This window comes from Mesoplodon bidens (assembly GCF_964165515.1).
Source record: "Mesoplodon bidens genome assembly, chromosome: 17".
Classification (NCBI taxonomy): Eukaryota; Metazoa; Chordata; class Mammalia; order Artiodactyla; family Ziphiidae; genus Mesoplodon; species Mesoplodon bidens.
Window position 1 is genome coordinate 9,027,184 of NC_138174.1, and position 15,686 is coordinate 9,042,869.

The following is a 15,686-nucleotide window of genomic DNA, read 5'->3' on the forward strand; positions in this document are numbered from 1 at the left end:
TCCCCAGAGTTGCCCTCATCTGGTTACTTGTGGGAACTGTAGCTTCCGCAGGGTTTTGACTGAGACAGCTAGGAAGACAGCAAATGTGCCAGCTAGCTGACTGGTCCACCACACCATTACATAATTTGCACATTACCCCTGCAAAAAGGCGTATGCAACCAGGCTACCTCTGCTTTTTGACCACCTTTCTGACATATCTGAGACTCAGCCCTGGTGAGGAAGACAACGACACTTGTTGACTGTGCCAAGGGGTGGGTCTGACATGCCACTAAATTCCTCAAATTCTGACTGCACATTCAAGAGCCGTTCTGCAATGACCTCTCGCCTCAGAGTGTATTTCTAAGGACAACAACTCTTGAATTTATTAGCTACCTTAAGAATATGGGTTCTAACCTGATAGTGCCTTCTCACTCTTCTTGCCCAAGACTTGGACAGGCCAGCCCAACTTAAAGTAGGCAGGGTTAAGTAAGGGTGTGGTGAGGAGTCCATACAAATTGAAGTGGACTCGTGTTTATTACAGACAGACAGGCCCTTTTTTAATCAAGAAAAAAAAAAAGCTTGACTAAATAACATACTTGGTGACCTTACATCCCTGTCGGATGGATGTATTCACTTCCAGAATGCAGTTCAGGTCTTCCATAATACAGAAAGAAAAATGCAACATGAGTTTAGGAGAACCCGTATTTGTCCCTGATAAATGCTGGTGCTTTTAGTAGGGGAACAAAAAGAAAAACAGAAAAACAAGGAAAACTGGCTCTATCAGAACAAGGGTAGCTTCATGCACTAACAGTGCAGAAGGGCTAACCATTCCACTCATCTTTCATTTTAGTCAATTCAGAGAGGCTCCCTTGCTCCAAAGTTTTTAGTTTCTTACAACCTATATAACGGACGGCTAAAATGACCCAGCCGATTCTGTCACATGATCTGGAAAACCAGGCAATAACAAAGCTCACTCTACCCTGAGAGATGTTCCACCCAATCTTTGTAACCTTCTGGTCACCACTGAAACTAAAACAAATAATCAAATACTATAAATCAAGAGATGGTTAAACATAAACTACACTTGACCAACACCAGGGTCACTCCAGAGTGACTCCCAAAGAGCAGAACGCTGTGGGGAGACACGGAGGAGACTACACTAGGGTGGACAGGGGCGCTTACCAGTAGAGTAAGCCCCACCAGTAAGCTTTATGCCTCTGCCTAGCTGTTGTCCAGTTAGGCAACCTTAGGTCACTATTCAACAAACACCACAAAATGTTTGATGGCCTTCCAACTAACTGATAAAAGATGTCCAAAGATGTTTCCTTCTTTCTATTACTACTCTCATTGTCAAGACTGTTCCATTCCAAACAATGCTACTCAAAAGTGTTATCCATACTGATTCCAGTCCATGAGTGGTTTGCAACCAGTCTGCAACAGAGTACAGAAACTAAGTAACTTTTATAGGAATCTGAGAATAATTTTTATATCTGTTGAATTTAATTATAAAATATTTGACTTACATTAAATGTTTTCTAGTAATTCACTTATTATATGTTACTAAAGTATCAGACTGCAGCACACTGGAAAATTTTTAAAAACTCATCTTTCACCACAAACAGTTTGAAAAACACCTATTAAAACAAATATAACTACGTCATACTTCTGCTAAAATCTCTTTTGGGATCCCCATTCTCTGCAAGATAAAGTCTTAGTTCATTAACATTGTGTTTTCAGAGTCTCCTGGGCCCTTCTCTACAGTAGGGCTTCCTAACTAGTGTGCTTGGCAAAGCCTCAAACAGGTGACAGATTAAGACTACGAAATGGAGCCTGTGGCAGGTGGAATTCCTGAGCTCCAGGACCAGAAGCCTTGGGAAGAGCAGCCTGGTCCATTTACTCCAGCAAATTCTACAGATTCTGTTTTCTGTGTGTGTCATAATGTGGACAAGACTGAGAAATGCTGGTGTCTGGAGTTATCTCCCATTACACTATACACCAAATTTTATGCTCCTCCAACAATGAAAAGCCTGCTTTCCCACCCACATCCAAATTTGTATTTCCATCCCAGACCTCTCCCATGAACTCTGAACACACTACATATTCTGCATCTCCATTCAGATATCCAGAATGCACCTTTAACTTAACATGTCCAAAACTAAACACCTGTTTTCCTTTCTAAATGTGCTCCTCCTACAATACATTGTATCTTAGTAAACTGTAACTCCATCTTTCTCTCTCATACTCATTATCGGATCTATTCAGCAAATCCTGCCAGCTCTAGCTTCAACCAATTCTCACTACCTCTACCTTTATCCCCTGGTTGAGGTCACAGTCACCTCTCACTTGTATTATTCCAAGAGCCATCTAATTAGTCCCTGCTTCCATTCTTGTCTCTCTAAAGTGATTCTCAAGACAGCAGTCAGAACTGACTTGTGCATCTTAAAACCCAAGTCAGATCATGTCATCCCTTACTCTAAACTCTCCAACAGCTTCCCATCTCAAGCAGAGTAAAGGCCTATATTCCTTCAATAATTTACAAGGCCCATATTATCTGGTTCCTTCTTTCTCTTTGACTCTCCCTGCTCTCTGCCCTTTGCTCACTTAGCTCCAGGCAAACGGACATCCTACTATTCCTTAACCACACCAAGCCCAGGATCCTTGGTCTGGAATGCTCCATCCTCACTTCTCTGCTAATCCACTCTCTCACTTTCTTCAAGTCTCTGCTCAAATGCTATCTTACCAGTTAGGCCTTTATTGATCACTTCAGGTAAAGTGGTACCCGTTCCACTAAGCCCCACCCTCCCTGTCCCATTTATGCTGCTTAAATTTGTCCATAGCACTTATCATCTGACCTACTAGATACCTGTTTATTGATTTAGTCTGCTTCCCTACCCTGACGCCAGGAGGGCAGAGGTTTTTTGTCTTACACACTGATCTATCACCTAAAACAATGCCTGGCACATAGTAAGCACTCATGAAACACTGCTGAGTGAATATATACATGCATGAATAAATCCATTACTGTTTCCTGCCTCTGGGACTTTGACCATTCAGTTACTACTGCCTACAGGCCTTTTCCCCATACTATTTCTCCCCTACTAAATCCCACTTTTCCCTGAACCTCGTCCTCCACATTTCACTTACTGACTACCAATCTAGTAAATGAACGGTGGAAAAGTAACGCCACTGCTACACATTCATGCAGAAAACAGTTTACTGCCTCTTCTCACTACTGGTTCGTATTTCTCAACCACATTCCTCCAATCAGAAAACACCATTCCATTCCTAGTAACGACAGCTTACACCTGCTGTTTTCTCACTGCACTGAGTACTTCTACTATGTATCTGTGTAGATTGTCCCAAGAGTCAAGATTCATCTGATGTCCTTAGGAAGAACATAAATCATTCTGATATACACTAGGCAAGACAATTCAGAAAGAAAGCCCTATTTATTTTCCATGCTTTCCATGTTCTCATGATTGCCAAAGGCTAGAAGACTTCTTCATGGGCCTATTCAAATCAATACTATCAAGTCTCAATTCCAATTTATACCCATCAGGTATTTCACACTATTCTTGGCCTCCAAGAACTCCAGTCCTCTACTTTATACTTTGGCCAAGCCCTGACAACCTAAGATAAAGAGCCACAGTAAATTGTGGGAATTTTCCCAAGCCTACTCTCTCCCCTCCCAATCCCGACCTCCCACGCCTCCACTTCTACACCTTTCAAGAACAATCAAGATAAAACTTTTGTTCAAGGTAGGAAAGGCAAACAGGAAGCTTTTAGTACAATATTGTACCTTAAAATCAGTCCATCCCCCACCAAGAAATGATACAGTGTAACAACCAGTAAAGCAAGCCTCTAGTATTTCCATACCACTCATGGCAATGGCCTAGTATCATCCCTGTATGTACCCAACCTTATTTACTCAGTTCCATTTCAGATCCTGGCCCCTGTCTCCCAGTTTACTATGTTTTTCTTTTATATCTGTGGACCGAATATATTGTTTCCTCAGCAGAGTCTCTGGTGTTTTCTGAGACTTTTAGTTAAGACCTACTATGGCTCTTTTTAACCACCCTGGGCAAGATGCTCACCTGAATTTGTCCTGGAGACCTACTATGGGCTCTGTGCCTTCAGCAGGTCTAATGCAGCTCCTGTAAGGGGAGAATTCATATGACCAAACACCATTTCTTGAACCTTCCACATTACTTCCACACCACAGCAATTTATCAACACCTTACTTAGGAAGTCTCAACAGCCAATTATTTAACCAATTAAAACCTGATTGCTGCTTTTTCTCCTTATTTCCTTTCTCCATTGACTGCTATCTATACTGCCTCCAGAGAACCTCACTCTTCTATAGTTAAGTTGTTTCTAAATATAGTAATTTCTTCTATGTCACTGTAAGAGTCAAAAATAATCTAAGAAGTGATTCAAGAAGAATGCTGTTATTAAAAATTTAGAACACTATCACTTAAAATAATAAACAGGGCTTCCCTGGTGGCGCAGTGGTTATGAATCCGCCTGTCAATGCAGGGGACACGGGTTCGGGCGCTGGTCCGGAAAGACCCCACATGCTCCGGAGCAAATAAGCCCGTGTGCCACAACTACTGAGCCTGCGTTCTAGAGCCCACGAGCCACAACTACTGAAGCCCGCACACCTAGAGCCCATGCTCCGCAACAAGAGAAGCCACCGCAATGAGAAGCCCGCGAACCACAACGAACAGTAGCCCCCGCTCGCCACAACTAGAGAAAGCCTGCGCGCAGCAACGAAGACCCAACACAGCCAAAATTAAATAAAAATAAATTTATTAAAATAAAACAATAGGGCTTCCCTGGTGGCGCAGTGGTTGAGAGTCTGCCTGCCGACGCAGGGGACGCGGGTTCGTGCCCCGGTCCGGGAGGGTCCCACATGCCGTGGAGCGGCTGGGCCCGTGGGCCATGGCCGCTGAGCCTGCGCGTCTGGAGCCTGTGCTCCGCAACGGGAGAGGCCACAACAGTGAGAGGCCCGCGTACCGCAAAAAAATAAATAAATAAATAAATAAATAAATAAAATAATAAACAGATGAGACACTAGTAATTATACTTTAAAATATTACAGACTACTTCTCTGACCCTCCACCATACGCCTTCTTCCCCTTTTTCTACTGAATCTTTTTTTTGTGTGTGTGTGTGATACGCGGGCCTCTCACTGTTGTGGCCTCTCCCGTTGCGGAGCACAGGCTCCGGACGCGCAGGCTCAGCGGCCACGGCTCACGGACCCAGCTGCTCCGCGGCATGTGGGATCCTCCCGGAGCGGGGCACGAACCTGCGTCCCCTGCATCGGCAGGCGGACGCTCAACCACTGCGCCACCAGGGAAGCCCACTACTGAATCTTTTGACAACTCTGTCACTTCCCTAACTACTACAAAAATAGAAGGCTGACATCTACTCAAACTGATGTTCCCATCTTGAATGACTCATTTCATAGAAGCCTAGGGTGCAATTAACTAACAGTGTCACAGGTAAGCTGATATCATACTGTCACATGAACATTACATAGAAGGTCATGATGAAAAACAAGAGGAAAACTGTTTTCGTGAAAACCACGAGTGGTGTGGAAAGGCTCCTTACTTTTATTACACCTGACGTTAAAACAAAAAAAAATGTTTTTTCTTTTAAAGAAATAGGTTCCTGTGGTCTGCTCTGTGAAACTAATCATACCAAATTTGTCAGTAAAAATGAGAGTATCAAATTGGCTTGATCGTACCAACAGCCCATACCACACAGGTGAAAAAACAGTGCCAGTATTCATGACAAAAAAGCACATGCATTATCACAAATTGTTTTGAGATATTACACAGCTTAATTCCTGACTGCTTATGCTAATTAGGAATATGAGTATCTTTGATAAATTTAATAACCAAAAAATCAAACTTTATCCTTCTAGATCTCTCCTAGCATTTCTAACTAGTATAAAAATCAACCAGTTGGTGTTTCCTTCTCTGCCCATCCCTAGTGTATAAAGAGGTGAAATCATCAAAAGGCAGACAAAATAACAGAATTTCAAGGCTAACACATGAGTTACTTCAGCTGAAATTCTAACCTACTCAGCTCATTTAATCCATCCAATAACCCTGTTATAGGCTGAGAAGGTATTCTCATTTAATTACAGGGAAAAGTTTCAGAAAATTAAGTGACTTGCCCAAGTTGCAGTCAGAACTACAACTTTTCTTCAAATTCTGGAATTTAAAATTCTGTGCTCTAGGGACTTCCCTGGTGGCGCAGTGGATAAGACTCTGCACTCCAATGCAGGGGGACCGGGTTCGATCCCTGGTCAGGGAACCAGATCCCACATGCATGCCGTAACTAAGAGTTCGTGTGCCACAACTAAGGAGCCCACCTTCTGGAACCAAGACCCGGCGCAACCAAAAAATAACAATAAAAAAAATAAAATAACACTCTGTGCTCTACTAAAAGTGGTTTCTGCTCTTCATGACAATCTGAGGTACCTCAAAGGTATAGTCTGAAACACGGAACTCGGTTGCGCTGTGAACAACTCACAGTGTCAGGCGACCCACTATACATTTCTTTATGAAACACATTCCATTTTCAGAAAGTTTTGAATTAAAAATTAAGAACCACTGATCCAATCAAATGCCCTCATTTTACACATAAATGAACTGCAGAAGAGAGAAGGAAATGGCTCACAAGTCCCTCTTAACTAGCTAGTATAATAGCTGTGTATTAGTTTGCTAGGGCTGTGACAAAGTACAGACTGGGTGGCTAAAACAAGTTTATTTTCTCACAATTCTAGAAGTCTGAGGTCAAGGTGTCTGCAGGGTTGGTTTCTTCTAAGGCCTCTCTCCTTGGCTGGTAGATGGTCTTCTTCCGCCAGTGTCTTCATAGGTCTTCCCTTTGTGTATGTCTGTGTCCTAATCTTCTCTTCTTATAAGGACACCAGTCATATTGGATTAGAGCCCATCCATATGATCTTAATTACCTCTTTAAAGGTGCTACCTTCAAATACAGTTACATTCTGAGGTACTGAGGGTTAGGACCTCAACATACGAATTTTGAGGGGACATAATTCAGCCCATTAACGCTCCACTCTCCTGCGCCCCCAATTAATGTCCTTCTTACATGCAAAATACATTCACCCCATTCCAACAGCCCGCAAAGTCTTAACCCATTCTAGCATCAAGTCCAAAAATCTTATCTAAATACCATTTAAACCAGGTATGGGTGAACTTGAGATATGATTCATCCTGAGGCAAAATTCCTCTCCAGCTGTGAACCTGTGACTCTAGACAACTTACCTGCTTTCAAAATATAATGGTGGGACAGGCATTCCCATTCCAAAAGGGAAAAATCAGAAAGAAGGGATGACGGGTCCCAAGCAAGTCTACAATAAGGCAAATTCCATTACATTTTAAGGCTGAAGAATAATCTTTAATAATAAAGAATAATCTTTGGCTCCATGCTGTGTTCTCTGGGCCCACTGGGCCAGAGGCCCTGCCTTCCAGGCTGACCAAGGTGGTAGCCCCACTCCCTCAGGCTTGGGGCTCTGATCCCATGGTGGCAATGGCAACCCTGCCAACCTCTGAACTGCCTTCAGGGTCCTTCTATTCTTCTCTTGGAGGACAACATGTGCTCACAGCCAGGTCTCACCACAGGTGGCTCTAGTGCCTTGTCGTGTGGAATCTCAGAAGTCTGACAGCATTCCTTCACTTCGTCCTGTCCGTCTCTTTCAGTCCAAGCTGGCAGTGTTGCTGCTGTCATATCCCCATCTCTGGTCTTGCTGAGTGTTAGCTTTTAACGAATCCATAAGTCACATGCCCGCACGCCCTTTAGCAAATGGTTGTCTAGCAACTGCCTTGATGTTGTCTCCAGAACACACTTTCTAATTTTTTGCAACATGCATAGGCCGAGAATCGCCAAATCTTCAAGTTTCTGGTTCCATTTTGCTTAACGACTCTTTCTTCAATTATCTCTGCCCTCTTGCATTTTACTATAAGCAGCAAGGAGAAACCAGGTCATGCCTTTAACATTTTGCCTAGGAATCTCAAATATCCAAATTTATCACTTACCAGTTCTATTTTCCACAAACCTCTGAAACACAATTGAGCCAAGTATTTTGCCACTTTATAACATGACTGCCTTCCCTCCAGTTTCCAATATCCTCATTTCCATCTGAGACCTTACCAGAAGCACCCTTTTCACATTTCTACCAAACTCTGTTCATGATCATATAGGTCTATCTCTAAAGTAACAGAAGCCTTATTGACCGCCCCAGAACCCTCACCAGAATCACCTTTAACGTCCATATTTCTACCTACAATCGCTGAAGGCAACCTTGGCTTTTTCTAACATGAAGCTCAAATCTCTTCCAGCCTCTACCATACCCAGTTCTAAAGCCACTTCTTCATTTTTAGGTATTTGTTAGAGTAGCATCCCACTTCCCAGTACCAAAATCTGTGTTAGTTTGCCAAAGCTACAAAGTATCACATTCTGGGTGGCTTAAACAACAGAAATTAACTTTCTCACAATTCTGGAGGTTAGAAGTCCAATATCAAGATGTCAGCAGGGTAGGTTTCTTCAAAAGCCTCTCTCCTTGGCTTGTAGATGGCTGTCTTCATCCAGTGTTGTCACAAGGTCTTCCCTTTTTGTGTGTGTCCTAATCACCTCTTCTTGTAAGGACACCATCATATTGGGTTAGGGTTCAATCACATGACCTCATTTTACCTTAATTACCTCTTTAAAGGTCCTATATGCCAACAATAGTCACATCATAAACACTGGGGGTTAGGATTTCAACACATGAAATTTTGAGGTAACACAATTCAGCCCAGAACAAGCTGAGACTACCCATATTCACTTGTTGTATGAATACTGAATACTGCTCTTTTTCATTGTGCTGATGACCATACAATGGTAACAACCTCTGACACATGGTGTTTAAAAATGAAGGGAGGGGAAATAATCATACACTCATACAAATTAATAAAGAAAAAGTTCGAGAGCATATAATATATATTTTGGACCTCACCAAGCCTGCTATGTCCAAAAATTTGGGTTTCCTTGAAGAGCTCAAATCTGAAGGATCAGTATGGAAGGGGTGTGTGCACACAGAACTTTCCAGGAAGAAAGAACAAGTAGCACATTCAAGGAACTGAGAGGTGGCCAGTAAGGCTGGAAAACAGAAAGTAGGAAGAGTAACAAAACATGAGGTTGAATACGAAAGAAGGGGCCACATCAACCACATTACAGCTTTTGGTCTTTATTCTAACAGCAATGGGAAGCACCTGAAAGGTTTTATGCATGATCATATTTTCCTTTTACAAAGGTCACTCTGGAAAGGAGGGTGCACTGAGGGCTTCTAATTTGCTGGTAATGTTTTACTTCTTGAGCAGGATTCTGGTTACATGGATATGTTCACTTCATGAATGTTTGTTGAGCTATATACACTTATAATTTAAGTACTCTTTAATCTTGTTAGATTGTGGAGAAAAAGGGCTAGAACAGAGCAAGTACTGATATGGGGACCCCAGTCTCAGGAAGAAATGATAATTCAAACTAGAAAGATGGCAGTCAAAAATGGAGAGAGTCAAGAGATAATTAAGTGGCAAAATTCAAAGACCCCAGTTGATGGACAATATGAAGGGGGAAAGGAGGCATCAAAGAAGACTCTCAAGTATCTGGTGTGCAAAAATAGATAGATGGTAGATCCATTTGCTATGCAAAAAAAATCCTGGAGTTCCATAGACAGGAGAGAAGACCACAGGTTCAACTTTTCAGGCTTAAAAGTAGAAAAGTCAGGTAGGCAGTTAAGTAAATAGGCTGGAGAGCAGAGGACAGGTTTAAGAAGAAAACACATTTGGGGAGTAATACTATTAATAGAAGCAATGGGTATAAAATCATTCAGTCCATATTTTTTAGCTCCTACAGTATTACAGGCACTACTTTAGGTTCTGTGGATAGAGCTAAGAACAAAATAAACAGGTTCTCATGGAACTTATATTCTAGTTAAGAGACTCCTAACAAATCAGTATTAAAAAAGATAACTACTAATAGCTACTATGATGAAAGCAAAACAGGACAATGTAACAGAGTGACAGGGGTGGGGTTACTTTTAGATTGGAATAGTCAGGGAAGATTCTCTGTGGAGGTGACAATGTGAGGTGAAACCTGTATGTTGAGAACTATGCTAGGCATAGAAGAACAGAAAAAATACAGAGCAAAAAAAACAGCTAGCACTTAAAGCAAGAATAAGCTTAGCATATCTGAAGAACAGACAAAAAGACCAGTATAGATGAAATGTAGTAAATGAAGAGAGTGGTACAAGACAGGGAAGAAGCCAAGGGCCAGATCACGTATAGTTTAGTTAAGCAGGGAGGGATGTAATTTTTAAAAAATAAATTTATTTAATTATTTTTTGGCTGCGTGGGGTCTTTGTTGCTGTGCGCAGGCTTTCTCTAGTTGTGGCGAGCGGGGTCTGCTCTTAGTTGCAGTGCATGGGCTTCTAATTGCGGTGGCTTCTCTTGTTGCAGAGCACGGGCTCTAGGCACGCGGGCTTCAGTAGTTGTGGCACATAGGCTCAGCAGTTGTGGCTCGCGGGCTCTAAAGCGCAGGCTCAGTAGTTGTGGCGCACGGGCTTAGCTGCTCCGCATCATGTGGGATCTTCCCGGACCAGGGCTCAAACCCGTAACCCCTGCATTGGCAGGCGGATTCTTAACCACTGTGCCACCAGGGAAGTCCCTGGGAGGGATGTAATTTATGGTAAAAAAAATATATATATTTTAATTATAGCTTTCTCTAGTTATTCTGTGGATAAAATTATAGGGTGGCAAAGATAAAAGTGGGGAGACTACTACGTCCAAGTGAGAAATGATGAAATCTCATGGGGAAAATTAAGAGTAAGAATAGAAGTGTTAAAGCAAAAAATAAGGAAATAAGCTCTAAATGACCCTAAAAGAAATAGAAAATCAAAAGTCTCAAGGTTGCTTCTAGTATTTAATTTTCTGATCATAAACAACAATTCTAATAAGGACTACTAGTGAGGTTCACAAACCTCAAACAAGTCTCTGATGGTGTTAGCTACAACAAGTTAAATGGATGAGCCTTCCTCTCTGCCTGGACACTCTCTCTCCTAGCAAGTATCAAACACAACTAATTCACACTCTATATTTCCATGTTTCCTAAATTACGAACTGCCCTATAAAGTTGCTCTATTTAGATGAATGGGTCCTTAATTTCAAGAGGTTGTTGACTATTCTCAGGAGAAGACTAGGACTAATATTCAACAAATATTTATGGGCTCATTAAAGGACAAAGCTCCAAAGACAAGACAAGGAAGACCATGCTCTCATGGCCCTTAAGGGTACAAGATAATCTTTCTTAATGTAATACCTGGGCTCTACTAGGCTTTACACAGCAAAGGGAAGATGGGGAGGGAGAAACATCACTTTTGAGATCACTAGTCTTCTAGCTTTAACAATTTCTTTCCTAACATTCCCCAGAATTAAAATTTTTTTTCTCACTACTTTTTAATTCAAAATGTCTAGCCCAGGCCTCCTAACACATTTCCTATAAATACTTCAATTTACTTATATTCAAAATGAAATATTTTAACCACATCTTTGCCAGTGTTACATTATACACTATTCCAATAATCTCAATCCCATAATGTACTGCTTTCCAGTTTCGTGAACCAAAATCTATCTTAATCTATTCATGAAACCAATGTTATTTCTTCCCCATTCTAACAAAAATTCCACCCCTGATTTCACATTTAGAAACAATAATGAAAAAAGCCACAAACTAGGAATTTTAATTTCTCAAGGAATTAAGAAAAACCAAACAAGATCCAGCCCTTCTATTTTTTAAGTTAACTAAAACAAAATAAGGCAAATAGTCAACAGTAAGAATTCTTCATTCTGTACTTAAAGGTTTTCCTTGCAGAATCTAATTAATTCAATATTTTATTTATACAGCAAACTTAACTGGCTCCTTTACTGTTCTTTAATTTTAGAAAATTAATTTAAACAACATAAAAGAAAAAGGATGCTATTACAAAAGGAAAAAATCCTTAATTCTTCAGAAAATCAGAAAACTGACGTAATTTCCATAACAGCTACTGCTAGCACAAGTAATAAGTGGACATTAAAAGAAAAATACACTAAGACCACTTACAAATAGTGTTGATATGTTTAGGAAATACTGCCTCAAAATTAATCATCAAAACAAACAGCTTACATAATTTAACAATCCATTTATTGAATACTACACATTTCAAGTGCTAATCAAAATCAGGAGATATTAAAATAAAAGGTAAACATTAAAGCACAACAGCAAATGTAAAACTTCAATTGAAAAGATATTGCTGAAATATGATTATCAATTATCAATGTATATTTTGTAGAAAACATTTATACAGTAAATGACATCCTAGCTTTCAATCTTGACTTAAACATTCTAAATAAATGGCCACTTACAGATTTCTTCACTCAGCTTCACTGGTAAGTCAACATACCTCTCTCTAACCCTATAAATTCAAAGGTACCATAAAGATGCACTCAACTCTCCACTGGAATTTCTTTCCTACCTTGAAGAAAAAACCACCCGAAATTAATAATAATAACTTAACCAAAGATAAAATGTGGTTTAAAAGATAAAATGGGATATGGTGAGGAACATGTCTGAACTATATTCAAATCCCAGTTAACATTGTTCCCTAGAGATATTATGTTCTTAGGATAAATTGCTTAAACTGTGTAAGTTTTTGTTTCCTCTTTATAAAAAATTTGAGACTGTACAGTTGTTATAAAAAATCAGAAACTGTAATAATCACATTTAGAATAGGGCCTGGCATTGACAGGCATTAACTAAATGGCAGCTACTTAAATATGTATTATTAAATTAAGGCCTGTTGCTGTTAAATTCCTATTCCTCATTGTAGCAGCACTGGAGAAATGAAGAATCACTTGTAAAAGCTGAACTCAAATTAGCTATCAGCTTTCCTTCAAAAGCATTCAGTTCTTTAAGAATGGCAGATTAGAGAATCATGACATAACAGTGAATTCCATAACAGTGAATTTCCAACTACTATTTATCAACCAGTCTATCAGCATGAGGCTTGAGTATTGTAATTTTTTCTCAAATACATACATCCAAGTACTACGCCATGTTTATGGGATTCCTAACCAATGAGTAACACTGACAGACTAAAAATCTATATAAATCTTTCCAAGTATTTTCATATCAAAGTTCTACCTATACCACAGGGTCAGGAAACTGCAAATCTGTGACCTGTAAGTTTAACATGATTAAATAAGGTTCATAAGGAAATATGAGCTCAGTGGAACACAGGAGGGAAAAAAGTTATAACCATTTTTGACAGTAACTTACCATCCCATCATCTTCATTAAAAATATTATGAAGTTAACACGAGGATAGCTGAACAGAAAATGCACATAGGAAAAAGAAAACATGTACAGGAAAAGACTGAAAGAAACAAGAATGCAACATGATTTCTAATACTATTAAGAAAGAATAAAAAAGAAAGAAGAATAAAAGAAGAGAAAGAACCCACAAACCTCCCCCAAATCAAACTTTTTCATTTTGATATACTAAAAAAACTGAAGAGTCCAGAATTACAACTGAAGAGACACTAGCAAAGCTGTGCGATTATTGTAATTACTAGTTGTAGGGTAAAACTTTAATTTTACATGTCGTATCTGAGAATACAGTTGAAACTGCAAAAAAAAAAAAATCTAAATAAAGTGTATTTTAATGGACTGTACTGAACTTGAACACAATTCTAACTATGAATGAACAGATTATTCTTATTTTTTTCCCCTTAGTTACCAATAAAGTTGAGAGGCAAAAAGCCCAATAGGTCATCTCATAATCTCTCAATCTTCCCATTAATTTACAAACAGTTCGATTTAAAAAATAATATGGAGGGGCTTTCCTGGTGGCGCAGTGGTTAAGAGTCCGCCTGCCGGTGCAGGGGACACGGGTTCATGCCCTGGTCCGGGAAGATCCCATATGCCATGGAACAGCTAGGCCCGTGAGCCACAGCTGCTGTGCCTGCGCGTCCGGAGCCTGTGCTCCGCAACGGGAGAGGCCACAACAGTGAAAGGCCCGCGTACCGCAAAAAAACCCAAAAAAACAATATGGAAATATTAACAACTAGACAACACTCCCTGATGAAGTCTTCAGTCATTCACCTACTTGTTAATGTGATTGTGTCTAGTTCTAAGATTAGGGGTCACAGTATGGCTGTGTTCATGCTAGATAAAATAGTCTATTTTCTATATACTTAAGACAGCTTATTGAAGTTAATGGACTCTGTACTGGGAAATGTATTATAATATGTAATAACTGCAATTTTCACACCTGGAATATGACAGGGTTATCATTCAGAGAACAAAATTTGTTAGGAGGAAAGGAAAGAAAAAGATTATTTCTAATTTAAGTGACTAAAATAAACTTCTATTAAAGATACCAAAAAGTCAAAACTCTCCAAACACAGTCCTAGCTTCAAAAATAACTATTTACTCTTGAGGTTCTCTCTTTTTTTTGTTTTTGTTTTTGTTTTTCGGTACGCGGGCCTCTCACTGTTGTGGTCTCTCCCGTTGCGGAGCACAGGCTCCGGACGCGCAGGCTCAGCGGCCATGGCTTACGGATCCAGCCGCTCCGCGGCATGTGGGATCTTCCCGGACCGGGGCACGAACCCGTGTCCCCAGCATCGGCAGGCGGACTCTCAACCACTGCGCCACCAGGGAAGCCCAAGGCTCTCTTTTCAGAGTTCTTTTTGCTACTCTTTCCCCTTGTTCCTGTGCATAATTTGACAGCAACAACGTATTAAGAATTTCCATAAGAGATACATTCAAAATTGAGTTTATACACATGTATATTCTATGACAAAAATTATGCCATTCAGTGCAGTCTACATAAAGATACTGAATGTAAAGTATAACCATTCTATTACAAGTTTTCTGATTTTAGATGCAAAAATCATAATTATAAACTTATCAAGGTTTGCTCTGAAATTTACAAACCATGCAAAATTGAAAATTTTTTAGACTTGAGACCTTGGCAATTTGAATCAACTGAATTATTTAAATGCTGCTTAGCAAAGTAAAAAAAAAGGAATAAAAAAGACACACAAGACAATCACCAAATTACTCCTCTTTCAGAATCTATTTCAACAAACTTAATACTACTTCCTGCAATCCTAAGGATATTTTAAGGAGAAAATCTGGCATACATACAGGGAAACCAATTGTTTTAATAATACCTTAATTCAAAAAATAAAAATTGGTATGCCAATCTTATTTAAATTGTAAAGAAAGACAACTATCACCAAAGAAGATACCCATTAATCCCTCTCCTTTCACAAAAATTACAGCAAACAATTATAATGAGAAAAAATTATGTATAAATTGTAATCTACAAAATTTAACTCTATAAACAGCTAACTGGATCTGCTGTTCTGCTGCCACCAAATGTTTATTCTGAATGCTCACTGTAACAAAACTAAGTAATACTTTGTTATGATTCCAGACTAAGAGGCATTACTCTATTTATATGGGTTGCAGACAAACACACACAAAAACACTCCAGCCCTAATAACTGAATTCTCAGTTATTGCATTCATGTTACAATACTACATAAAACTTCAATAAAGGCTAGTAAACCTACCTGGTCAAGGTATTGGGTTG

General features: G+C 39.8%; 1 protein-coding gene across 6 annotated transcripts in view; it reads right to left on the bottom strand.

Moving 5' to 3' along the window:
* The window catches only part of LOC308605102 (NEDD4-binding protein 2-like 2), a 77,175-nt gene that overhangs the window by 41,659 nt on the left and 19,830 nt on the right, over positions 1-15,686 (bottom strand). Inside the window, exon 8 of one of the 6 annotated variants that reach the window (XM_081214779.1) lies at positions 14,749-14,798. The exons of 4 other annotated variants lie outside the window; for them this stretch is intronic. In XM_081214779.1, coding sequence (XP_081070905.1) covers positions 14,780-14,798 — 19 coding nt within the window. In that variant the 3' untranslated portion in view covers positions 14,749-14,779. Of the gene's footprint in view, positions 1-14,748; positions 14,799-15,686 lie in introns of those variants that run through there. One more of the 6 variants, XM_081214780.1, reaches the window with a different exon arrangement.